The sequence below is a fragment of the Cuculus canorus genome, chromosome 6 (assembly GCF_017976375.1).
Source record: "Cuculus canorus isolate bCucCan1 chromosome 6, bCucCan1.pri, whole genome shotgun sequence".
NCBI classification, from domain to species: Eukaryota; Metazoa; Chordata; class Aves; order Cuculiformes; family Cuculidae; genus Cuculus; species Cuculus canorus.
The window spans coordinates 12,104,354-12,131,936 of NC_071406.1; the positions used below are offsets into that span (position 1 = coordinate 12,104,354).

General features: G+C 42.7%; 1 protein-coding gene across 1 annotated transcript in view; it reads left to right on the top strand.

The window, feature by feature from the left end:
• The window catches only part of ADCY5 (adenylate cyclase 5), a 216,765-nt gene extending 189,455 nt beyond the window's left edge, over window positions 1-27,310 (top strand). The window contains exons 11-21 of the mRNA XM_009570469.2: window positions 1,001-1,098; window positions 3,804-3,891; window positions 10,304-10,420; window positions 11,998-12,162; window positions 14,263-14,438; window positions 18,289-18,315; window positions 19,146-19,278; window positions 20,742-21,005; window positions 21,357-21,561; window positions 22,366-22,490; window positions 23,941-27,310. Coding sequence (XP_009568764.2) covers window positions 1,001-1,098; window positions 3,804-3,891; window positions 10,304-10,420; window positions 11,998-12,162; window positions 14,263-14,438; window positions 18,289-18,315; window positions 19,146-19,278; window positions 20,742-21,005; window positions 21,357-21,561; window positions 22,366-22,490; window positions 23,941-24,069 — 1,527 coding nt within the window. The 3' untranslated portion in view covers window positions 24,070-27,310. The remainder of the gene's footprint in view (window positions 1-1,000; window positions 1,099-3,803; window positions 3,892-10,303; window positions 10,421-11,997; window positions 12,163-14,262; window positions 14,439-18,288; window positions 18,316-19,145; window positions 19,279-20,741; window positions 21,006-21,356; window positions 21,562-22,365; window positions 22,491-23,940) is intronic.
• The last annotated feature ends 273 nt before the right edge of the window (window positions 27,311-27,583 follow it).

Consider the following 27,583-nt stretch of genomic DNA (forward strand, 5'->3'; position numbering starts at 1 on the left):
CAATTTCTCTATCTGTATAAGAGACAACATCAGCTATAGGTGGCTGCAAAGTTAAATTCAATTAAGTTCAGAAGTGCACAGATGCTGTTATTAAGGATATTATATAAACTGCTGGTTTTAATTGCCCAAAGAAAGTTAAAGTCATCTCTTTTCTTTTTTTATCCAAGCACACATTCTTGGGATACTTGAGTGGTCTTCAAGTTAAACTGACCTGGAAAAAGCTTCAGTAATTAGTTTGCATTAAGTATTTCAGCATTTTATTTAAAAACACTCTTTGAATGACAGGAGTTACAAGCTATAGCAAAAGCACACCTTTGGAGGATTTACAGCTCTTCAATGGATCGGTATAGGACCGGATAAAGGCTTAAGCATGTAATTTGCCCCTACTCCTTCCCTTCAATTTTGTAGCTGAAAACTGCTAGGGGAATTAGAGGTTCACCTGTTCTGAGCACCTTTTTCTTGTGGTTCAAACATTGAAACTGTCTCTACTGAGAATTGTGCTTCAAGCTAAATAAAGCATCTTTGGGAATCGGATGCAACTCCCATGTGACCAATATGTTGACAAGTAGTTGGAAAGAGTGGCTGTGTGAAAACCACAGCATCCTTGCAATAATATTATTAGAAAGAGCCAATCGGTCTGCACAAAATAGAAGGTTTTCTCATTAAACACATTCATCCCTGCAAGAGGAAACTTCCCATGGAAAAAGTTTAGGTCTGATGACAGTGACCTAGAGTCTTGGTCCTAGTTAATCCATTTCTGTTCCTCTCATGCAAGGAACAGATGGTGAATCCTTTCTCCACCCAGATGTGTGAAATTTTTCCTTGCCCTTTGGGTCTGTTCATGTCCTTACAACTTGCCCAGGGAAAAGGGGAGTTTGTAATGTTAGTTGTTTCCTGCCGGCATTGCTTTCCAAGGACCTAAATGGAAGCCAAGTTTTTGTGGGGAGAAGGCAGCCAGCCAAATTTCCCACTGAGATAACCCTGTTTGCATTTTTTGCAGTACTCCAAGCAGGTGGATGACAGGTTCGGAGCCTATGTGGCTTGTGCCTCCCTTGTCTTCCTCTTCATCTGCTTTGTTCAAATCATAATCGTGCCACAGTGAGTATCTTTTCATCTCTTTCCTCCCATCTGCTCCCCTCCTCTGTTCTGGCCTACTTTTCTTTGGTTTTTTTTCTTGAGAATTCAGAGCACCAAGAGGAAGAGAAAAGTCCTTAAATAATTCATGCTCAAGTGATGCGTGGTGCTTATTGTTTTCTCTCATTTCTAGTGCAGATTAAAACCTCCTCACTGGCACGTGAGGATTTCTGTTTTCCCAGCATCATTTCTCTTACCATTTACCTCCATGTTAGGAAATTCAGTTCAAGCACATCTGTGGAAAACATGTATCACTAAGTAGGAAGGGTTGCCTACTGAGGCATGGTGCACATTTGTAACGTGAGTCTTGGTTGTCCTCTAATCTGAACACAGTGGGACAGGGAGGTGAAAAACCCATCATGGCCTCATTAGTAGGAGCACTGAGGTCTCATTGTCTGCTTCACAGATGAGGCACAAGCTCTCATGCATTTATTCTTCTGGACTCAGAGTAGTAGTGCAAGAAGAAAGGTACAGAAGGAGCTGAGCTACACATACCTACACTTTGGGTACTTCACTCCTGGTTTAGGGGTTGCAATAATTTCTTTCCCCAGACATGAATGTCATAAGACTCTCAGGGTTATGGGACACTGTGCTCTTGGAGCACTGCAGTGAAATGCTTTGTCTGAAGGGCACAGTGCAACCCACTGGATCCTCTCCAGCACGAGCTCTGCAGACATGGTATTTCTTCTCAAAGAGTTCATAAAAAAATCACTTAAAATTAAAGCGTGTTGGTATTTCCTGTGCTCTGGTTTAGTAACAATAATATATCATCCACTGAGTACTGCTCTGTTGGAAATAAACTTGGAGTTAGTAATTTTTAATCTGAAAAGCAAGATCACAGAAGCTCTGAAAATGCTCCAAATTCATCCTCATTACAAGAATACAAAAAAATTGTTTATAGAGCTCCAATACTGTTATATACCATTACAACTGCTTTCTACTTCTTTTCACACCACAGGTTTTTTTCAGAGTACAGATTGGTTTGTACCATTCAGGTCAGATATTTGGAAGGTCATAGAAACAGTGCATAGTTTGATGTTTGAGGTCAGTCACTCTCCCAGGCAAGAGGACATTCCCTTCTTCTCATAGAAAGATTGGATCAGCAAAATAACATCAGTACAAATGCACTGTGTAAACAGATGGATCCACTTTGGGAAGCTGGAACTGAAGCTGAAAGAGGCTCAAAACTGAAACTAGATCAATCCCAGCAATTCATGTCCAAAAATGATCTTTGAGAGTAAGGGCTTACACTTGGGATCTCTGGTTATTACTGCTGTGACTTCACACTTGCAAAGGGCCTGTGTTAGCCTTTGTGTTGCTCATCAAACTCCCTAAACAGCCACTGATCTGTCTCCATAAAACCCAGTTTAACATTTAAATGACAACTTGACAATTTCTGATTTGTGACAACCATATGGCTGACTCCTTTGTATTACATGGGAGCCAATCCCTTATGGCAGCATGGTGTAAATGTCACGCTGCTCAGTTTCCTTCCACGCCACCCATAAGGGTGATAGTTTGGTAAGTTCTGAAATGTCCTTAGGCAGCCTGGCCTATCTGAAAGATGATTTGATTCAAGAGTAGATAAAATTTCATGTTTTCACTGCAGGTTGGATATACTTTCCTTTGCCTTTTGATTTACTTTTATTTATGTTTCCATTGCCTAGTTTTAGTCTTTCATTGAAGGTAACAAGCAGGAACTGAAACCATAGATGTATATGTGTCACCCTCAAAGCTTCATGAAAGACAGAACATAGAATCTGAATCTGAAACTAGAGACAAGATGGCAGTGTAATTTATGATGATAAAGAGGAATAACTTTAATGAATTTCACAAAGGCTCAAGCAGTGATTTAGCAAGTACAATTATCTTAGTCATGAGAGAACACAGAGACCAGCTGGCTTTGGTGTGGTTGGCCTCAATGTCACGTCACAAGAATAATTCCTTTAAATTATGAACAAAGCTAACTCCTGGAAGGAGGCCGGTCCTGTCACACTGAGACCAATCAGTGGGAAATTATTGATGAATATCTTCATGATCAAAACACATGAAAATGAATAGTACAAAGTTCGCCCAGGGGCCCTGTTTGTACTTCAAAGTTGGGAGGAACAGGGGCCTACAAAGCTGACCAAGCTAAAGCTTTTCGTATTCAGTTTTCCCTGACTGTCCTCATGCCATGGTTGCTCCCTTCCCATGCACAAACCAGAGCTCGGAGGATGGTGCAGCACAGACATTCCCTGTGCAGAGCAAGGACAGGTAACTAGCTATTCCTATTAAGAGTATTCCCACTCGGCCGCACTGCAGCACTCAGCACTCTTTCCTTCCCAGGGGTCTCCTGGCCAGAGCTGGCTGGGGCCGACCCACCATAACAAATTGTTCTATCAGCTCACGCGGTGCATGAAATATCTCTCAGTCCCTCTGCTGTCGCCCTGGCGGGAAGGTGATTGCTATAAAACATGCAGCATTCTCTGCTCTACAGCCTGCGTGAGTAATTCCAAATAGGACAGGGTATCTGTTGGTATTCAAGGCACTTCGTATCTCCTACTGCTACCCTAATTGGAAAGCCCGTGGAGTGTGTTGTAGCTTGTACAAATGTCATGTTCTAGAGAGTGGAGCTGTAGCTGTTCTATATGGTGTGCATTTAAAAACAAAACTCTCCTTGATTTCAGCTCTACATTTATGCTGGGTTTTTACCTGACCTGTTTCCTGATCCTGACCACAGTGGTGTTTGTTTCAGTCATTTACTCCTGTGTAAAGGTGAGTATTGTGGTTTCTTTGTAGAGTCTTTTGCCTAAGACAAATGAATCAGCAATCCGTTTCTTCAGCTCACAGAGCATGTTTTGTTAGCCACTCTTTCCACACTATGTGATAAGGGTTACAGAAAAAGCCTTTGATAAGACAGAATGAACTGCAAACAGATGTGAGGGTTGGCATCTCTTTAGCTCAGCAAGAAGTAATCACTCTGTGGATCTGCACGTCTATTAAGATCCCTGCAGGCACTCTCATATTGATATAAGAACACATTTTCCAATGTGGAACAAAATGCTGACCATTCGTTTCCTCCCTGTAAACCTCCTGCGGAGTCGCCTGTATACTGGCCCCTGCTGCATATGCATGTTTGGGTAGGCAGATAATCAGAAGCAGAAGATCATCAAGGAGAAATGTCCTGGGGGGAAGTATGAGCCATAAACATATAGGAGTTTATCAGCCTTTTTCAGATGAGTTTACAGAGCTTCCAGCATTTGGTGGGCTCTTTCTTGTAGCTGGTTTTGATCAGCAAATACATTGTGTGAAATCTGAAAACATATTAATTCTTCCTGTCAGTCCGCAGTAAATAGACAGTCAGCGCTTTGGGAAGGGTGATGGGCTCAACTTATTCACTCAAAAGTGTTCCTTTTAAAATGCTGATTTTAGTTGATTGTATTTGCAATATGGGGGATCCTTCCAGCAGAGCAATGTCTGAACGTGGAAAACATTCAGATTCAATCTCCTTAGACCAAGCTCAGCTTTGCTCCTCAGGGCCTGGAATTAAATAGCTCAGTAGCATTATGTTTCCTGCAGAAGGAACAGTGGGGTGATGGATTATGTCAAGCAGATGATTTGCCTCTCTTTAATTATCTTCTCTGTGCCATTTTCTACACTTAAATGTGGGTGCTCTTGACAGACTTGCATCTTTCATATCTTTTTGATTTTTGAAAGTTAGATTTGGAGGATTAAGCTTTGCCTTCCCATTTAGTAAGAGCTACAGACTGTTCCCAGTGGAAGAAGCTTCAGGTTATATTTGAACTTAACGACTCACTCACGGGGCTTCCCTTGGGCTTATGACAATATTAAAGGGGAACCTAGTTCATAAGCATAGCATCCCATTGGTCCTGCTTGTTTACCAGCAATGAGAATTACAAGTCAGAAATAACACTGCTAATAGGAGGGCTTGGGTCCCTTGAGCTGGGAAACAGTACCCAGAGATGCCTGGTTATACTTGGTGTGCCCATTGTACATGAGGATGTTACTGAGTGCCATCGCTTTGCAAACTGGTATCAGTAGTTAATGTGATTAGCAGTTAATTAACAAGCAGTGTGGAAAGCTTTTGGTCACAGCCACAAAAGGACTTGGGAACTGGGAGCAGAGTTGTGCTGGAGCCTACTTATGCTGCAGTGCTAGAGGCAGGAACACCCCGGTGCACTGCCAGCCGTGCAGAGCTGGACCAACGCAGCAGCCCTCCTGGTGCTGTGCAAACATTGCAGCAAGAGATGTGGCAGACCCAGATCTTGGAAGCGTTCGAGCTGGCTGACTTGCAACCAGATGGATTTCAAGGTGCTAAGCTATTTATCACCCGCAGGCTTTTATGGGCTTAGGTTTCTTCTAAGTACTGACAGCAGCACTCATTTGTTCTGTCAAAGCTTTTGGTTTGGGCTTTTTTGTTTAATATTATTACTGAACTTAAGTAACAATTAATTTAAAAGGCACACAGGATTTTTCAGTCCCCGTGGCGCTAGGCAGTTGTTCAGTCTTGCTTTCTTTGCCTCGATCTTCCAAATTCCTGTAGAAGAGCTCTGTTCAGCAGTGCTTGCAACTTCTTTTAGGCTGGATTTGCCTCAGTGCACAGGCCCTGCAAACACAAAGCATCAGAGGAAATTCAAACTAACATCAGAATTAAATGGGATTTTATGATGCTCCTGGTGTTTCCAAAAGTGAGTTTTCATCATATTGCCCCAGACCCACAAGGTGTTTCTGTATGACATTCGGTATGGTCGGTGCCTCCTGTGCACAGATTGCATACATTGAAATATTTCACCTTCTAGCTCGGGCACCTTTTTGATTACCCTTTTTTAGTGCTTCAAATTAGCCTCTGCTGACAACATCTGATTATGAGATGGCTTGTTTAGGGGATGGATACTTTTATCTTGTCAGCTACCTGTTTGATGGCAGCAGCTCCCAGTAGCTGCAGCCTGCTTCTGGCATTAAAGATTTCAATGTTTCAGGTGAGAGTTTTTAAGCAATGGGTTTACTCAGCCCTTGGGTGAGGGATATTATATTTTATTTCTGTACTCCACATTGCTCCGGGAAGCATTTTAATATTTCTGCACAAGGAAGGCAGTTTTACAGGCCCTTGAGATGAAATCTTAAGACACAGGGAAGTCAGCGTTATTTGTTTTATTTCACACTGAGGTGTGGGATAGGAGACCATGTGGTTGACACACCAGTGATTCATTCCACGCAAGGCTGGAAAGCAGGTGTCCACCCCAGGATATCAGCATAAGCATAACTTTCGCCTGTTTACGGTGCTGTCACATGATAAGTGCCTTTTTTTTCTTCCGCTTTCTTGTGAGATTTTCCTTCTCTGATTTGGCCTCTCTATCTCTGGCTTTGAGAGTGGCCAGCAGACTCTTTCTGGACAGCTTGTTCATGTTTTGTTTTCTTTTGCTGTCATTATTATCTTCCACTATAAAATTCTCCACGGACTAGAAGTTGACCCTGGAACTATCAATGCAGCCAGATTGGCTTTCCAAGTTTCTTCAGCTGTAATAAACAAGAGAATTCTAGTTCTTCACTTTGATGCTCCATGAAGACTTGGCCACCGTGAGATGGTGTTCCTTCCCAACAGAGTCTAAGGTCATGGGAACCAAGGTCCCTTCACAAATAGTCCACTGACAGACATCTGTTTTGCTACTAACTTATCAAGTTTGTGTTTCGTCTTAAAATCTTTAACTTTTGGTATCTACACTGCTGTGTGGAATTCAACTTCTTGCGTGTTCCTAGGAGTGCTTGTGAGAGAAATTTCATGTTATCCTTTATGGGAAAATAAGGTTTTATGTAGCTTTACATAGGAGCAGCTTGCCTACCTGTTTCTTTACCTCCCAAAGCTCGTGTAATGCTCCTAAAGTAGTTTTGTTATTCTTCTCAAGCAGGGGAAAGAATACCTCTGAAAACTGTACTTTTTTAATAGACTAATAAATCACTGAGAAATGAGTTACATAAATGGACTTGGAACATCAAGTTGCCTGGAGAAGTTGTCTTTTACTCCAGAAGCATCTTAATGTACTTCAAAATGACTCAAAGGCTTTTATTACAAATTGAAAAAAGAGAACTTAGAGACCTTATAGGTTTTTTTGTCTCACAACACAAAAGCAATTATCTAAGCAGTTTTCCATGTCCACAGTATATGTTAAGAAGACAAAAAGGAGACTATTACTCTTCTGTCTGTTATTACAAAGTACAGTTTTTATTTGGTGTATTTTTGTCGTACAAATGACTGACGGTTGTGGATTATCTTCAGTGTAACGCTTGTACTTGTTGGATTGCTTTTAAAATTCAGACTTCCACCTGTACAACAGGGCCCTACCTTCCCCTTCTATATTCATTGGTGCCTGCAAGCTTTCAGAGTTTCTCTCTTCTGGGAGACAATGCCTTCCAGCAAAATTTTTGCATTTCAGTTCATAATGAACTGGAATCAATGGGACAGTCTGATTCCCTCTTTCCCACTGCGGTTATTTTTCTTTACATCGGGATTTTTAAGCAGGCTGATGAGTGACCTCATGCTTGTGTGGCAACCCAAGCATGAATCTCTGCTGCCCAAGTGGATCATGTTCTTCCTTTCAGCTCCTGTTCTCAGTAATGCATGTGCGGGCTTAGAGTTGCTGTTTCATCAGAGCTTCCCTTGTCCTGTTCTTCACTCCGGCAACATTTGAGTCTTACTAGGAGGAGTAAATGGTGTTGTACAATGCAAGGCAATGGGCTAACCAGCAACAGGGCATGGATTTTTCGCTATACTGTAATGTCCCAATCTGCTTCTTTTACTAGGACAGAAGGCATTTTTATGTTATTGGGGGGTGGGAGGGAAAGTAATCTTTTCTTTTTTCTTCTTTTTTATTATACTGCTGACTGGTGGATGTTTTTATGAAGGAAACATTGCTAGAGTGGAGCTAAATTGTTAGAGCTGAGACAAGTCCCCCATTTCTATCACAGAAGTCCTCCAAGCTGCAAGTATTCCTGGTCTCTCCATCTGCCTCTGTGAAATTGGGAGTGTTCCTGACATTATAGTGCCTCCATGAATGTTGTTCGCAAAACAGAGGTTCCTCAGATGTACGGAACGGGTGTGCTGTAGCACTCTCTATTGCAATCCTGACCTCCTACGGTTCCTGGCATTTGTTTCATCTTCTGGACTTCTTCCAGTTGCACTTGTTTACAGACTTAAAATTTTCCCTAGTTTGAAAAGTAATAAGAACAAAGATTAAGACAAAGAAAACATGTTTTCATTAGAATTTAAGTGTCTTCCACTGATAGCTTTGCTTGATATCTCAAGCTCAGTTAAAAGTTGGGCTTTTTTGGGATTGTTGGTAGCAGGGGCTTGAGCCAAGATCCACAACAAAGCACTCCCAGGTTTTATTTAGATGCCTGATTTCCCAGAGATTTCAGAAGAAGGTTAGGTCCATGCATACTTATATTGGAGCTTGGCCTTTAAACCTAGACGAAGGTGTGGCAGGAAAACTTGTCCTGCTCTAATCTAATGAGAAAACTGTCTAAATGCAGCACAAATCCTTCTCTCTCCAATTCCTGTAAAGGTTAGAGTGGATGAAAGCGCCATAGTATTTCCCACATCCCTGCTGTGGAAGGGATCTGCTAGCTGATGTCTACATGGAAGTGACTGGATATGGAGATATTTTGGTTCATAGCTCATCAACAGAACCAAAGAGTTCTGTATCTGCATGGTTTATTCTGAGAGGTGTTTTGCTTTGTTTTACGGTGGCTGCATGAGCCTGAAGGTTTGCATAAACTTTCAGTAAATTTCAGTCAATCCTCATTCAGTGCAAATAAATCATAACCCTGATTTTCCCCTTTCCTCCTGTCCCCTACAGAGCCTTGCCCTCTCCTCTTGCCTAGAGTTAGCTCGATTTTTGTGCATATGTATGTGCTGGTAGCAGGTGAAATCAGCTCTTTCAAAACTCTTGCTGCAACCCTCTCTTTCCCTCTGTAAAAGTCACCAGCTCGTCAGTGCTTTGGCCGTTCAAACTCTTCATAATTACGTTGTAGGACTGCTGTGTGGGAAGCTATGCACTGACAAAATGTTGCATCTGTGAAGATGTAAGAGTGAAGGATAAAGGGGAAAAGCAAGACTTTTAATAGAAACATTAGTCATAGTTAAATTGCAGCGTGGTGTCACTGCGCTGCTAGCTTCTTTATGTCTCTAAAAATATGCTCTGGTGGCTTGGTTTTTCAGGCAGTGTGCTGGTAAGGAAAGGAGAATTGAGTTCTGGAATAAACTTTGGCAGTCTTTAGCAGAGCCCTTCTGCCCTGGCATGGTGCCATGGAGGGGAAGGGCGCTGTGGGGCTGACGCTCTCCAGCGGGAGGGTGTCAGTCTGCAAGGGTTTCCTGGCATCCATGTGTTGTTGCTCCAGCCCTGACCTTGATAGTACATGAAGAGAAAGGGTTCGTTTCACTGTCTTCTGGGCTTCTCTTGTAGGTCAGACAATGCAAGGAGGCCTCATGCGATGCTGAGGGGTGACCTTTGCTAACAGAGTGCCTGGTTAGTCTCCACTTCAACAGAGAGACTTTCTCCCCAGCATCCGATGCAGCACCTAAAGCAAAGCACGCTGGTGACCTGCGGTCAGAATGCAATTAGAGGAAAAGCTTCTAGCTCCGATAGTAGCAAATCACTGGGACAGGCTTTCTGGGGCAGCTCTGTGATTGCCCACACCAGCGGTTTATTTTTAGCCCGTGTGTCTGTGGTGCTGAGTGCCATAGAACAGACAAGGCCAGCTGATTTCTCAAGCAACTTCCATGAAGGGTCTGACAGATCACAAGACTAGGCTGGGCATTTTAGCTGGCTGTTTCTGAAATGGCTTGTGGTTTGCTTCTCACAACATGGATGAGCACAGCCCTGCAAGCCATGCTATCTTGGCTCAGGAGCCATCATTCCCATCAGGAAGGACTAAATAGATTTGGAGAGCCAGCTTGGCCTACTGCCACGAGGCAGTCACGTTCCTGCTCACCCATGTCCCGGAGTTGCCATTCCCCATCACCATTCTCTAACCCTTGTGCAGTATCCGCACATACGCTGTGCTAGAAGGGGATGCGGACAGCTCAAATGAAAGTTGTAATCTGTAAAACCAACAATGATTTTACATATTTATTTAATCTTCTTTTTTTTTTTTCTTTTCTTACGTGCAGCTTTTCCCAGCTCCACTCCAGACTCTTTCTAAGAAGATTGTACAGTCCAGGACCAATAGTACCTTAGTTGGAGTCTTTGCCATTATCCTGGTTTTTCTATCTGCCTTTGTCAACATGGTATGTGCATTATTTGCTTTTGGCTGACTCGGTTCTGCGTGGTTTCCTTATTGGTGCTCTGCAGCATCACAACCCCTATAACCACCGGGTTTAATGTAATCTTGCCTAATGCTTACAGCACCTGAGCTCAGTTCCCTTTTGATTTTCAAACACTTAAAGGAAATGGGAGCCCAACAGGTGCCTCCCTGTAGCCCGTTATATGCCTGACAACGATGTGTGCCCATGTTCTTTCCTTATTCTTTAAATTCTTCTGCTCCAAGTACACAAGCCAAGCCTGAAGTGTACCCCTGTGTGAAGGGCAGCACAAGGCTGATGCATCATTTAACTCCCACAGTACTGAGTGGGACTTAAGTATCCTGTAGGCTTTGTGGTGACCTTCTGCGTGGTGCCGCAGCTCGGTCCAGCTCCGAGTGCAGTAATTGCCTAACAGGGACTGTGAAGACTCTGCTTTGAGTTGCACTTTTGGGTCCAGGGTGGTCTAGCTTTGCATTTAAATGCCGCTGCTGATTTCAGTCTCTTAGAGAGCTGGGCTGTTCTCTGGACCCTGTGGCTGCTGGTTTCTCACTTGTAGAAATGGCTTGAGGGATGAATGTATTTTAAAGAAACCACTTGAATGTGCTCTGTTCTGCATACATCTATGTCATTTTTTTAAGAGAGGAGAGAAAAAAGGCAGGGAGAAGGTTAAGACCCTGAGCTTGGAGGTAGCCACAAAGACTTGATATGGCTCTCTGCTCCTCCCCGTTATGGTCTTAGTGGCAGCGGTGCTGACTTGCACTGGGATGGAGAGGCTTAGACACCTAAAAATCACACCACTGCTAGCTCTTGCCTCAGCTTCCCTACTCATATAGCAGAGATTTAGGAACAATTTTATGCTCTGTTGAGTTACTTCAATGGGAAGCACTACCTCAGTGGCATCGACACCCCACTGCTTTCCCCTCAGTCAGCTGTAAAGAGCTGGGCTGGGCTGCTGAGCACCACACAGGAATCAGAGTTTTGTTTTTCTGTGTAACTTGTGATTCCTTGCATTTGTGGACTGCTTAGCACAAAAATTAGCAAGATGAACAAATGGAAGCAGCACGTGGAGGAAATCCAAATGGGTCTCTGCTGCTTCCTCAGCACAGCATAGCCCATCAGACTTTGAGCCTTGCTGCTAATTTTTTCCCTGGAAAATGACCCACAGCAGAAGCTTTAGAGATGTCGGGGAGAGTTATCAACTCAGAAATTCCCACCAGCAGAAATTGAGCAACACCAGGACCTTATCACAGACAGTGGGATATATTTGTATGAGTAATATCCACAGCCCCACTGCCTGTGAACCTTCAGACATAAAGTTGTACATGAAGTTGAGCACTAAACTAGCTTTCTAGAGTGCTCAGCCTGGATTTTATTAATTAATATTTTGGAGGAGAAAAACCACGGCCATTGCACACGCAGTAAAACAGAAGCCAGTGATTCCATTTTACCTATTTTGCACATTGCTACAGCCATTTCTAAGAGGTATTTTAATTGATGCAAGCTATTTCTTTTTCTTCTCCTTGTCTATGCTGTTGAGTTGAATATCATCTTTTCCTTCTCAGTTTATGTGCAGCACTGTGGATCTTGCTAGCTGCATGGCTGCAGAATACAACATAACTCCCGACAGGGTGGACATATGCCTTATCAGCAACCTGACTTCCAACTACAGCCTGGGCACCTTGCAGGGATTCTGTGACAGTCGTTTGCCCAACTGCAACTTTCCAGAGGTACTGCTTGAAAAAAGTGGGTTGCAGAGCTTGATATGAGAAGAGGCTATGAAACCTGTGTGATAAATCTCAGTGATTCAGAGGAATGCAAAGTTGATTCTGACTGATGCTGTGAGAATGACGCAGGCTATCTAGTACACACAAACTTAAGTGTCTGAAGTTATTATCATGAGTCCATATTAATGTTTAAGTTCCTTTGGGGGTGAATAATCAGTAGACTTTTGTAACTGTTGGATCCTGCCTGTAGCAGGAGAAATGGCCTTTCTCCATGAAGTCCTTAATGGCATGCAGAACTGCAAGTAATTTCAAAGGAGTCTGTGGGTGCTCAGTATTACTTGAAAATCAGTTCACTGAAAATCAGTGTCTACTTATAGATTGAACCTTTCCTTCCATTGTTTTATATACTGATGAAAAACTTTGCTTATATATTCTTTCATTAGTGAAGTAGGTTCTGGCCTCTAGCAGCCCTAATCGTAGGCTGCTCCAATCTGCAGATGCAAATCCCACCTATTCACCTTGTTCGCTTGTTTTAAAACAAATAAAAATGCTCCTAATGGCAAAAAAACACCCAAATATGTTTTTTACACACTGGTGAGAATACTTTGCCAAAAAATTATCTTTTTGCATGGCTATTCAAGACCTTCCTCTGAGTTTTTAGGTCATGGCCATTACAATTGTTATCTACTGGAAACTGAAAACGAAAAAAAATCTGTCTAGGATGGGGGCAGAATTTATGTCAAGGTCATCTGGGTTTATGGGGACCTGACAGATTTATGGCTGATCTCTTATCATCCAGATGTCCAGGGTGCTACTGAAAGCCCAAATATCCCACTGAACCTGTTTCCATTTAACCTAACAGGAATGTGGTCTCGATCTGATTCCGTGAGGCTTCTGAGACCACCATAACTGTGACTTTCAAACCTGCACAGGCTTTTTGTGTGCAGAAAGACTCAGGAGCAAAATCTGACACAGTGGAGAACTAGAAACAGTCTGGGTTTATCATGAGGCTGTCAAAAATGCTAGCGCAGGACAGTGAGAGATCTTAATCAATGAGAAACAACCGTTTTGCATGCAGGGAATGCTGTGACAGCATTGAGCCAGGCTGTGCTGGTCAGTGAGCTAAGAAGTGGAGAGTCCCTCCCCTGCGTTCTGCAGGGCAGATGTTGGATCCAGTGCAGGCATAATCTGTTGCTCCCAGTGTGCTTTCAGGAGATAGTGGGATCCTACCCCTTAGTCACATACACCCACTGCCTCAGGCATCTGATACAGGGGGGTTTTTTTTTGCCAGAAATACACTTATCTGGACAGAATGGAAGCTTAAATCTTCACAGATTTTATAGCAGGAAGGTGATGAGCCAGATAACATGCCGTGGATTTTATATCCATGATAACTTCCCCAGGACCTATAAATGGTGCCTGAGGTCTGCGATCACATTTCGAGGCACTGGGATGCTGAACATTCAGCTTTCAGATTGGCAGAAGTTGCTGCCCCACCACCCAGGTGTGGCAGAAGGCTCCACTACCACACATGCACACGTTTCTGCAACTTCTGGCAGATAAAAATATCATTGTTGGGCATTGGTAGAAGTTTGTCCAGCACGTATCTTTCCAGTGGATTCAGTATGTCACATCATCAGGGGCAACACTTTCCAACTGGCCTCAAGTGATATGAGTTGCCAATACCCTTTGTCCCATGTTATGCAGATATGTGAATTTGAGAGCAGAATTTGCAGTATTGCAGCAGAACTGAATGATGCTTTCTGCTAATTTAGTAACCATGTCCAGGGCAAACCTACAGAACATCCTCGGGTATATGGCTGCAAGCCCTGTGCCTCTTGAGTGTAATGCAAATAACACCTGATGAAGAATGCAAGAGTTTTCTTCTCCGCCAGTTCAGTTCTAACACTTAAATCTCCTGTGTAACATGGGAGGATCCCACAGGCAGCCTCAGGTTTACACGTTCAGTCAGCTCAACTATGTAACTCCCAGTCCCTTTCTATCCCTCTGTTTAGTTTCCTTTGTTTTCAATTTTGATTTATCCAGCTGACATTCATCTCTCTTTTCTGTTGTTTTTTTTTTCCCCTTTTTGTCTTTATACAGTACTTTACCTACAGTGTCTTATTGAGTCTCCTGGCCTGCTCTGTGTTCCTTCAGATCAGCTGTATTGGAAAACTGGTCCTTATGTTAATCATTGAGTTTATATATGTTCTCATTGTGGAAGTGCCAGGGGTCAACCTTTTTGACAATGCAGATCTCCTGGTTACAGCTAACACCTAGTAAGTGCCTTTCACTTCTGAAATCTTCTTCTAATTTCTTTCACCCAATGATTTCAGTGTGGCATTAGGTGGATGAGAGCACCGCGACTGTGGTGCAAGCAAAGGAAGTGCATGATACCAGAGAAGGCATGACTGTAAACTGAAGGCTTTGACAATGCTGTTCCCTACCTCTGAAGAGTCGAACACATTTCCCTTTAACATCTTTTTAATCTGGGACATACCTAATGAACTCTCTATTAATAACAAAATATAACTGGAATCAGAGTGGATCTATGTGTCGTTTTCTTCCAGAAATGGGGAGCTGTAGTTAGTCATTCTCGCTTCTTCTAGTATTTCATTCCCAATATTTCTTTTCTCTAAGAAGAAAGAAAAAACTCCAACAAACTTGAGCTGGCTTGGGGATGTGATGATGAACCACTGGGATGGTATGTCAAACCCAGATTAGGATGGTAGAATGGTGGTGGCTGACATTTGGCTAGTGATCTCCTGTTGATTGCATGTCCATATATGAAGATCCAGCATCACAGACTGTCTCAGCACAATTCCCACCACGCTCAGCTAAGTGGAAGTAGACATTCCCTCTTTTGGGTACAAAAGTTTGTCATCACCAGATCATGTATTAATCATGGTAGCAACGTCCTTCCCCTGACATGGTTACCCCTCTCCTGAAGGTCACGCCAGGGTGGGAAACTTGGCATGTTTGCAAACCTGCCCTCCTCCACGAGTTTCATTTCTCGCTAGGAATTATGTTGTTATGTTCACTAGTTGTTTTGACAATTTCCCCTTGTGGGCAACAGTTGTACTTGCATCAAGTTGTATCTGAGTCAATAAAATCATGGTATTATCTAAAGGTGAACATGGTGCTAGGATGTATAGCAAGGAGAGTTGCCTGTAAGACATGAGAAGTAGACCATTGGTCTACACAGAAGTGGGAAGGCCTAACCTGGAGTATGTTTTCCAGCTTGGGGCTAGAAAGCAGTTCATAATAATGGAGAGTCTAGAGCAGCGTAGAACAACCAGAAATCTAGAAAGCACAAATTTAGGTGAAATATTTGTCAATCATGATAGCTGTGGTTGCTCCTGTCTTGGTCATGAGGGTGGTTAAGAAGATGCCCATGGTCCTTACCAGTGCTATCTCGTATGTTATGAAATAGATTGTTTAGTTGCACGAATTTCTTGATGGCCATTAACGCCTTTGAGCCGGATGTGCCTGGTTACTTCTATCCTTCACATAAATATTCCATGATTATAGCATTCCTGTGTGCCCAATAATAATGGAGGTATGGCTTTTACTGCCATTGGCAGTAATGACTTAAATTATTTTGTTAACTCAAGCAAATGAAATTTTGTAGGAAACCCCATGGAGCTTTCTGTGGGGATATAGGGTGAATAAGGCTTCCCTCCTGTTTTTGCAGATGTTTTGTATTCCAAAAGAGGAAGCTATTTAGCCTTTTCTAATGCAATTAGAGAAATAAAAGCATTTTATATCCCGAACATAATTTCATTCTTGTAAGTCAAGCACTAAGCGAAATTGCAGCACTTATAATTTACATCACTTCACAATCAAAATGTCAGTAATAAAGTGGAGAAGGTTAGCATGTTTTCCCGGAAATAGCTTTCTGTGATGCTGTATTATCTCTCACTAAATGATACTTGTTTCGTCCAGAGAGCTCCGTGGACAGCTATTTATTGTCTCAGTGGCTGGTAGTTCATTTGTGTATTCTGAGAAATGGGAACTCAGCATGTAGCACACAGTTCAGAGTTACCTTATTGTCCAGCTGATATTAATAAAAAAACAGCCATGACCTCATACTACTTTAATTGGGTGCCCGTTGTAGCTACATAATTACTGTCTGCTCTGCAGCCATTATGGTACTCTGACTAATTAGAAGTGATGCAGATGTCACTTCACACTTTTGTGTACAAACCAACCCAGCATGCAAGCAACTGAAAGGCTGATTATAGCACATTGGGAGTTGCTAGACTTGACTGCAGCGACACACCAGCATGGTGCGCATGAAGTAGAACTGGATGCACTATCATATTACCTTTCCTCCATGCAGATAATAAAACTAATGCATTGGTTTTAAAGATCTGATGGACCAATGTGATCTTCTAGGTAAAGCTCCTGTGTAGTGGAGTTCAAAGAGCTTTGCCCAGTGATTTGTTCATCAAGCCAATCATCTTGATTGAGCTGTGGTTTGTGAGCTAAGAGGGCTGTCTATTCTTGGTATCATGGCTGTTAGAATGGATATGCTCCTGTCCTGTGGGAGCTATCCCTGAAATCAACCCCTTTTTCCTGCTGAAAATGTGCAGGAGTGTATTTAGCAAGCTTATTTCCATGTTACCTTCCAGTAATTAGACATTTGCTGCTGGAAATGTCTGTCCCACAGGGAGCAAAGTACCAATGCAACAGCATTATTGCTTGCTTTGGGTCTGCTGCATTTCACAGTCTCTGCAAGGGTTTTAGGATGAGCGTAACACCCCCAGTGAGCTGCAGCCCCAGTACAGAGGGTCAGATCTGCCACGCTCCTGTCGTAAGACAGAGTGATAATGCGGGGCAGGCAGCCATCCTTGGCCAGGTATTGATTTTAGGGAGCAAGGGAATCATGCTGCATGTGAGAAGTGTCTCCAACCAGATCTGTCCTTTAGTGTGGGAGCTGTTGTCCCCAGGGTTCCCAAACTGGGTCCACATCCAAGCACATATATTCTATGCTGGTGCTCGCCGAGAGGTCTCACAATAGATTGTGTGAAAGACAATGGTTAGTTGCAAAATCTGTCAGAAGAAATTCCATGCTCAGAGCTGCAGAAAATATCTCAGAACAAGGTTAGAGAGGCACTATGCTTTTGTTTTTCAATTTTCTGCCCCGTTAGGCTCCCTCAGCTATTTCAATTTTGATGATCTGTGGCTCTGATTCTGTGGTGAGAGGTTCTCCCCAGCCGCAGAAAACTGCGGTTTAAAGCTCTCAGGACAGCTGTGAGATTCTCACCGTGAGGATGTATCATGCTAGTAGCCTGCAAAGCTGTAATTGCATCAATGACACTACAGTAATTTTACCACCAATCTCTTTCTTTTCATTTAAATAGCATTTTAAAAGACACACGTGCATAGTTCTCAGCCACCTAATACTCCACCCACACTTGAGAAGAAACCCAGCAGCACTGAGCAATCAATCAGTCAGGAACTCAGCCAGCTACTATCTACTAGAAAGCTCCTTTCCATCCGTTCACTGTAAGAAAAGCTCACCCTCCATCTTCAGCTCTGCTTCGTACGAGCGCTTGCAGCGTTGTGAATAGTAATAGCAATCTGCAGAAGGGTTTTCTTCAGTGCACTTGTGTGTGGTACCTATAGCTGGGCACAGCGCTGGAGATGACCAACTTGCAGAAGAAGAGAGTAGTGCTAGAGTTAAAGGAATTAAATGCACCTCTGCGTTGCAATAAATTCGGAAGAGAGGTGCTATCCTTCATAAGATATTAGCCGAAACCTTCCTTCTTTAGGTCCAATTTTCCATGCTGACCTAAGGAAGCACTGATGGATGCACAGGCATTTGCTAAATATCCCACACTGACATTAAAATCCCAGATGATTCTCTGACTCTTAGTGCTTCTTAGATATTTTAACCACATTAAGCGTGTTGCACCCATCACTCTGGATTTTTGAGAGTAGCTCAAGCGACCTTTTTTCTCCCCCTCCCAATCTTTTTGAAGTTTTCGGCTTTAAAAGGGCTATAGCCCCACACTGTGTCAGAGGTGCCACACTGCAGAGGTCCCGCTGAATGGTGTGCAGAGGAACAGGTGCTGGAGGGAGCCAAACATTCTACTAACCTTCTGTTTGTGGTTTTTTTTTCAGCGTGTCTGCAAATGCAACGTTACCATGGTGAGTCACTTTGTCATGAAATATTTTTATGGGGTTTTGATGGTAGGCATTTTCTGTTCACAAGATGCAATATCAGCACGTTGACTCACCGGCAGTGTCTGGTATTTGACTGTGCATTGCTGTGACCTGGTGCAACACAGTGCAAGTGCCCTTAAGTGGATTGAATATTGCCCTTTTGTATGTATAGCTGCTCTCAGAGCAGCCTCTTCCCTGTGGGACTTATGCCAACTTGCTTTATAGAGTATCTCCTACAGCCTACTTGTCATTACAAGTCAAAGGTTTTATCAAAATAATATTTTCATACAGTGTAAGTCTGTAATTCAGATTTAACAGTTTTTTTACTTGCTTGCTTGTTGGAAGGAATGGGAATGTGTCTTACCGCTCTTCTCAGCTTAGAGAATACTTACAAAACAAAGGCCATTAAGAAGCAACTAATTAGAGAAGTGTAGCACAGCTTCCAGAGGCTGGGGAAGCCAGTGCAGGAGACACAGAGAATGCAGTCTGAAAAGCTGTGAGCCAGTTTTGCCAAGCATATTGGTGACTCAGCACTCAAAAAAATGGCTTTTATACTGATGTTAACCCTTTTTAAGAAGTTGGATTAAGTTTCCAATTTTGAAGTCCTGCTTTAGAAAGCAGCACCTATGAGATAAAGTCCTCAGGTTTTTTGCAGGTATTATTTGCCCCTTTACCAACACGTGTTTGAGAGGAAAGAAAAAACACCTTTTCTTCAGAGGCTGGTTAGCCTTAAAGTGGGGACTGTGGAGCGTGGCTAAGCTGTGTTCCTCCATGCTGAGATTAACTGGGGAGTTCTGCTCTTTTGCTGGCTGCAGCTCTCCAGCGATTACACGAGTCGCGCTGAAGATTGTGACCCCTGTCATCATTACCGTCTTTGTCCTGGCACTGTACTTGCATGCCCAGCAAGTGGAATCCACTGCAAGGCTTGATTTCCTCTGGAAACTCCAGGTTAGTGAGTGTTTGCTGTGCTGGAGGAATACATATAGTCATCAACATTAATATAAAACTACTGAGCTGTTCACTGTCAAGTCCAGTTTCAAATGTCCTGTTTTAGAAACCAGCATCCATGAGCAAAGCTGCAAGTACTTTGCAATAATCATTTCTGCCTTTACCAACAGGTGCTTAAGGGATGTGGGGCGATTATCCCTTCTCCCCTCATGAAGTGAGAGCTGGAGAGTATGAGTGAGATGTGCCCATCCTTACTGAGGCCCAAATGCCTTTCCTTTTTATGGCTCCAGCTCTCCAGCAGTGACAAAAATTATTAAAGAGGTTTGAAGCAGACCCATTTCTAAAGGCCGTACATTTTGCCTGGTGCCTCTGCGGAAGTGGAGGGTGCTGTGTCCAGGACGGTTCTTCGGGGCTCCCATAAGACAAACCACTCTGTGCGACCTCTGTATCACCTGCACCTTCCCCAATCCCTGCCTCACCCTGTTTTTTCTTTGCTCAGAGTTATTCAAAATGGCAAAAAGTAAAACAAGGCAGGGAAATACTGCTGCTGTCAGGTAGCGGAGTATCAGTATACGCATCTCCGTACCTTTAGCTACAAATCAGAAGCAACAAATTGAGGTAATGCTGGTACTGTGCAAGTCTGCAAAGAGAAATCAAATCTGGTTCTGAAATCTGATTAATCTACTGAGCACTAAATGCTTGTTTTATCTTAGTCCCCTGGCACAGGTGCATCATAGGTATATCCCTCCTGAAGCTCTGGTTCCATCTGAACATAAACCCAAATCCACAGCCATTAGCACAGAAACAAGACAATCCGTTGTCCTCATGTTTCCCCTTGCCCAGACGTACCCTCCACTACCACAAGAGACACGGGCTTTAGAGGTTGTTGAAAAGTCCTCCCCAGAGTGTCGGACTGGCCTGTTTCAAGAGCTCCGTGGTAGCTGTACTTCATGACTATCATTGCACCTCAGAAAATCTTGTTATCTTGTTGAAAACGAGGTTGTTTCGTTGAGCTATGTGAGCATTTGCGGGATGCAGGGAGATGATTTCAGTTCAGTGCCACTCATGCAGTCAAACTTCAGCAATGATGAGCTGTCTTTGTCCTCCTGAAACCCATTGTGCTTGACTAAGAAATCCAAATGTGTGGTTTTGTGGATGGTAGGATGGCAGTGGAGTTTCCCAAAAGGAACAGACCTTGTACAGGTTTCCCAACTCAGGGTCTGGAAATATAACATTGGATTTTGATGTTTTTCTGTGCCTGCTTTTACATACGTATATGCATACAAAGAGACAGACCATCTTCCACTGCAAAACACAAGTTCCTGCATCTCTCTGGTTCTGCTCTCCTTTGCAGTTTCCTCCCTTTCTTCTGTTTCTGTCCTCCCTGCAAGTTAATTTTCAGCTTTTTTTTTTTACCTCCAGTTTGCAAAAGAGTAAGCGCATCACTTTCCCTCCTAAACTAGGCCACTGAAGAGAAAGAAGAAATGGAGGAGCTTCAGGCCTATAACAGACGCCTCCTCCACAACATTTTGCCAAAGGATGTGGCAGCCCATTTCTTGGCTCAGGAGCGGCGAAATGATGAACTGTACTACCAATCCTGTGAGTGCGTGGCTGTCATGTTTGCCTCCATAAGCAACTTCTCAGAGTTTTACGTGGAGCTGGAGGCCAACAACGAAGGGGTGGAATGTCTAAGGCTGCTCAACGAGATCATTGCCGATTTTGATGAAGTAAGTCACAGAAAATCTGGGTGGACAGAGTGAACTGAATCAATGAGTTTAGTTGGGCTTTGCTGAGCTCCTTGAAGGAAGGTGGCTTTTTGAATCCCTGTGCAATAATTCATTTCTCCTTGCTCTAATAGTCTTTAATTATCTTTATTATTTTTTTTCCACATTGAAATCCCTTCTGCTCCCTTGTTGCTCCTCCAAATACCTAATTTCTTTTCTTCCTATACTTTGAGTAGTAGAGGCTCTATCCAGTACTTTGTAGAGTTTGTACGAAGGGAGACCACACGGCAAGGACGTTACCAGCATGTTTGGGTTTGTCAAGGCTTATTTGCTCCTTTCGCTCTTGTGAAACAGATAATAAGTGAAGACCAGTTTCGGCAGCTGGAGAAGATCAAGACCATCGGCAGTACCTATATGGCTGCATCAGGCCTCAACGATTCCACTTATGACAAGGAAGGGAAGACGCACATCAAAGCTCTGGCTGATTTTGCCATGAGGTTAATGGACCAAATGAAATACATTAATGAACATTCATTCAACAACTTCCAGATGAAGATAGGTAATGGCACTGTGTTTACAGGGTTAAGTACAGAGTGGTCATTCTGAGCTGGGGATTTTATGGAGAGTAAAAACCATAGATGGTACCTTAGCTGTACAGTGGTGGGTGTTGTCTTGTGCCTGGTGATCACTTTGGCCTCTCTGAAACATCAGAGCAGTTTTGTTAGGGTAGCAGCATTATTACTGAAGCTCTCTAGAGAATTAGGAGCAGTCAGGCAACCAGCCTTGGCGTAGAGCTCTTACCACACCATGGTCACATGTGGTGATTGAGCTTGGGCTCATTTTGCCTGTGACGTGCTCCCTACCCACAATTCCTGTGGTCGTAGCTCCACCATTCTTGGACATTAAATGGTCTTTCAAGCCAAGGAATAAAAACAGACAGAAAAGGGGAAGAAATGCGAGGATGGCAAGTGTGGTGTTTGTTCTGGAAGGCCGTCGGGCTGCTGCCTCATGGGCGCTCAGTGTTGCAGCAGCTGTGTGCAGACTTCCAAGTAAGCAGTTTGCTTGGCAGCTGGATGGCAAATAAACCTTATCCTGTTACTTGGTAGTGGAGAGTACCTCTGGATTGAGCAGATCCAGCCTGTGCCGCCAGTCAGACAGTCATAATGGATCAAAAAACCCAACTTTTCTTTAGAAGTTTCTTTCCTCACAGTTTGGCCATAGGTTTACTTGTCAATGTAAAGCACAGGTACAGCCAATGAGCCTCGGGATGGTTTTTATTGTCTGAAAAATAGCTCACCTCTAAGCTTCATGTGGTTCACCTGTAATGGATCTGAGTGTTGTGGGATTTCTCCTCTCCTTCCAGGCCTCAATATTGGTCCTGTCGTAGCTGGAGTGATAGGAGCACGCAAACCCCAGTATGACATATGGGGCAACACAGTGAATGTAGCCAGCCGAATGGACAGTACAGGAGTGCCTGACAGGATTCAGGTAAGGAATTCATTGGAGAACTTGCAGTGCCAGCCCTCTGTCACAGGTTTTGAAACTTCATTAGAATTGGAATTTTCATTTTATTCCATTTACTTACACACTACTGAAAGAAATGCCAGCTGGGGAATGCTAGTGGGACCATCGAGTTTCATATTTTATTCTTGACCAACTTTGCAACCTTTGGTCAGAAACTTGAGGTTTGGTTCTGGTGAGAAGTGTTGAGATGAATTTCCTTCCCTGAGCGCCTCACTGGCACTATGAGCACAGTCCTGCTGTGATGCTTACTCACTTGTACTGCCGGCATTGCTGTTCAGCTTCGTGCAACTGCAGGTTATTTTATTTTCCAAGGGCTTGATTCAGATATCTATTTCTGCGATTCATGTATATGATGAATGCTGTATGTGTTGTGAGGCTAGCAAGGCATCAGCAGGATGAGGATCTATAACAAAAGAAAAGGGATGGTTTAAGGGGTTAATGGAAACTGTCATGTAATCAAACATCTCCTTGGCCTTCAGACAGTGCCCTTTCCAGTGATTCAATTCCCCTGTCCTGCTTTCGCTGAGCCAATATCCACAGTAACAGATTTCCATTCTTTAGGAAAGAACCAAAGGGAGGTAAAAATAGAGTAACTGATGTAACACCCAAGAGGAGAAGCCATGCTGTTTCCTTCCAATTAAGCTGTCGGTTAACTGGATCAATACTTATCCAACACCCTTTAAACTTTCCTACAAGACAATCCATGAACGACTCTTATTCTGTTTAAGCAAATCAGCAGAGGAGTGTTACAGCCATAGGAAGCCAGAAGTGGCAATATTTAAAGCCCACCTGCAAAAGGGTGAGAAACAGAGTGTACCAAAGAAGTATCTTGGGAAATCTGGTATTTAAACTTTTGTTATTCTGCAGCACAAGTGATTATTTTTTAATGGCATCTGCCCAAAGAATTTGGATGCTGGCTAGGTTATTCCATATGTTCAGTCCTTCTCATTGCCCATTACCTTCTCTTCCATAAATCCATATGAATGGCCGAATGACACCTCTTAAATTAAACATCCACTGTATAGTTTTTAAGCTATTTTTTTGAACTTAACATATTTTTAACCTGTTTTCCTACTACCACGCCAGTGATATAGTGAATGTATCTAAGTATCTTGAACAGCCAAGTGTGTATGTAAAACTGACTCATTTCTTTTTATCCTGTGACCTCCCTTAAAGATGCGGTTCTCCTCAAATTGTGCGACCTGTGTAACATCTGTACTGCCTCAGTTTTTAAAGGTTGTGTTTGCTCTGCAAGTTGTGCCAACCTTTTAGTGATTGATACGCAAAAGTTAACTTGCTTAGAAACAAAATAGTTGGGTCTACTTTAATTTTGCCCATGGATTACTCCAAAAGCAAATGAAACAACTGCATGGAATGCATGTGAAGCATCCGCTTACTCCTGTTTATTCTGCAGGTAACTACGGACATGTACCAGGTTTTAGCAGCCAACAACTATCAGCTGGAATATCGAGGGGTCATTAAGGTCAAAGGCAAAGGAGAAATGACCACCTACTTTCTAAATGAAGGGCCTCCGATTAGTTAGCACTGATTGCAGCGTCTCTCAAAGATGGAATTTGTATTGCCGAAGATTGTGAATCGGAGAAGAATCACTTTTTGGCAGTGAAGCTGAAAACGCGGTGCAGCTGAAATTTCACACCGTGACTCTAGTGCTGGTATCACCAAACTCTTTGGCCACCCGTCATGAAAGGCAATCGAAAGAAACGACCTTGGAGTTGTTCCTGGCTGAGTGCTAAATCGACCAAAGATGTGTACTACGGAGTTCACAGATAAGACATGAATTTGGATTTTTTAAAAAAAGGCTGCTACCACAGGATGATACAAGAAGTTATTTAAGTATTTATTGACGCAACACAACATTTAATTGGTTGAAGGAATGTATGATTCACTACAAAGCATTATTTTGGAATGGATTTGCACTCCCATAATGTTTCCATCCCATACCGCCAGCTATTTGAGGTGTACCACTGTGCTTTTCTTAGCTGTTTTGAATGGGCTTTCAAAATTGACGCATACTGTTGCAGCACACAAAAAGGCCTTTTGGAAGGGCACTGGTAGTGTTTTAGTGTGAACGGACATTACAGCCCTCGCCCCCTCTTTTCTCTTCCTCTACATGGCTAAATGACTGCTCTTCTGAGCGGGGCTGGCACAGCTGATGAAGGGGAAGATCGAGATCAAGAAAGATGGCTCTACAACCGTATTTATTAAAAAAGTCTTCTGTGCTCTTCTTTGGTATCTATCAGTTTACATGGGAAAGACTAGATGTAAACAAGAGACACTTTGTGGGGAGAACTCCCCTGAAATTTGTTGTGGGTTTTTTTTGTATTTTTTATTTTGTAATATTGAAAACATGGAGATCTAACAGATATACCAAATTCTATATTTTGTAAATTATATATAAATTACAAGGCAGGCTGTCCACACCAAGGTGTGGTGGGAGGTGTACATAACCTGTAGACTTTTGTGTAACATTTTTTTTGTGCATAATACTCTAATCACAGACTTGGCAGTTTTCAGATTCTCATTATACAATCAACCAACAACAAACAGGTGAGTTTCCAAGCATTTAAAAATGAAAATCCAGAAAAAACTACAACCCCAAAGAAGAGGAAAAAACAAAAGGCGGTAGTCACACAGTATGCAGCATTCAAGCAGAGGGTGGCATCTAAACAAGCGGAAATAAGACCTTTGAGTTTTAGCTACTGAGACGGTATCAGTCAAACGTGTTGAAATGAGCTCTAAGCAAATCTTCCAACTGTGACAGGAGCTCTTATAAGAAGAGGAAAAAAAAAATCTCATTTGAACTTTTAAAAAAATTGGTTTTCATAGATGGTTTTACTAGAATTCTGCTGATATGAGAGTTGTCTGATATTGTACCTGTCTTTTGACATTACAAGGAACGATTACGGCACAATTGAGTTGACTTTCCTGTAGTTGGCATTCATTTAAACTAAGTCACAGATTTTCTGTTGTCAGGAATTAGGTGATCTTCAAAAAAAGGTGATGATGGCAGATGTGTACGTGAGGTGGTCGACCTCTAAAATATAGTGCCATTGATATTGTGTGGGACATCTTTATCACTAGTGGGGGGTATGAATAGTTCACTGTTACCATTTATGTACCTTTTTTAACTATTACAGAAAAATCCCTTGATATTTTATTAAAAAAAGAAAATAATTTTAAAAAAAGCTATATTTTTTATATTCTATGAGGGGAGAGTTTTGATATTGAATTTGGCTAGCACTAAAAATTACTCCAATCTTTTGACATTTAATAAAGTTCTTTTCCACTCTTCTCAGGGCAGAACTATTGTAGTACTAACAGCTTAATGATTGCACTATGGTGGTGGTGATTTTTTTTTCTCCTACTTGACAACAAGAATAAGCGATAAATCCATGGGCCTGTCTTGAATTGATTTGCCATATTGCTAAGCATAACCCCAGCATTAAGCCATTTAAACGTGAGCTTAAATGGCATTGCCCCTTTCCTTCCCTCTTCCACTAGGAAACATCTCCAAAAAGTATAGTATATTGACTTCTGTAAAACTGCCAAGTCTGCCCTTGTACTATACTTTTGCTCCTTTACATCCTCCTGGTTTGCAAAATACTTAAGTTGCGCCACACTGTTATGCCTTTCCACCCCCCCTTTCCATCCCTTTCACCCCCTCACTGAGTTTCATTCCCTGCGTGCCATCCATCCACTCGTTTTTTTGGGTTTGCTTTCTGCTTTATGAAAGCCTGCAGTCTTCTTAACTTTGATTCATCCTATGAAATTGTGTTGTCAATGAAATTTCAAGTCCCCGGTATCTCTAGCTGTGATTGTTGACAGTGTGTCATGATCATTTCAAGGGGTATTCACACATTCTTTACTCTGGATCTTGCAAAAATGGATACAGTTATGATTTCCCATGGAAATTGAAATCTATTTAAGTAATTTAACTCTATTAAACACTGTTTCACTGGTAAAATGTCTCTGTTTTATTTTAGCTGCATCCAATTGCCTGGAAACATTACTCTCAGCTCACTTGCCTGGAAACATTACTCTCAGGACAGCTGATAAAGCTTTGTACATTGGTATAACTGCAGAGCTTAACAAAATATATTTTTTTCCCTTTCCTCTTAAAGAAAAAAAAAAGTTTGTATTTTAAAAAGTACATCACCTTAGCGAAGGAATTCCCGAGGTGTCTCAGTACTTATTTCTCTCAAGGACACCTGGAAGGAGGCAGCAGGACTGGCCAATGCAACATTTTCAGCCCTTAGAGGTAAAACTAAGTACTATGAGTAACACCCACTTAGCCTGAACTACAACTGAGTAACATCAACTCCTTCAGCTCAGGAGTCATTACACAGGCAACAAAAAAAACCTGAATGACTTACAATCTGTAATTTATTGGCTTGTTTGGCCTAGAGAAGGGAAGGCACCAGGGAGACCTTATGGCAGCCTTCCAGTACGGAAAGGGGCTCCAGGAAAGCTGGGGAGGGGCTCTTTATCAGGGATTGCAGAGACAGGATGAGGGGAATGGTTTCAAGCTGAAAGAGAGGAGAATTAGATGAGATATTAGGAAGAAATGTTTTCCTGTGAGGGAGATGAGGCACTGGCACAGGTTGCCCAGAACAGTTGTGGATGCCCCCGGAGGTGTCAAGGCCAGGTTGGATGGGGCCTTGAGCAACCTCATCCAGTGGGAGGTGTCCCTGCCCATGGCAGGACGGTTGGAACTGGATGATCTTTAAGGTCCTTTCCAACCCAAACCATTCTATGATTAGGAGGGATTTATAAGTGTACTGAGACCATAGATGCATCAAGAAAATGCCATTAAGTGATGGTGAAGAACTATTCAATGCTTTAGATGTTCTCCTACATAATCATACAAACAGTAACTCAGAACATTATCTGATGTGGGCAGATTTTGAAACTATCTGGAGAAGCCTTTTCCCAAGGGAAGGAAATCCAGTAGCCTCCAGTGCCGCGCCCTCTCATTTAAGGTGCTGTACACACTGACTGGATGAATTATTTTCCTAAATGCACCTTTTTTTCCCCAT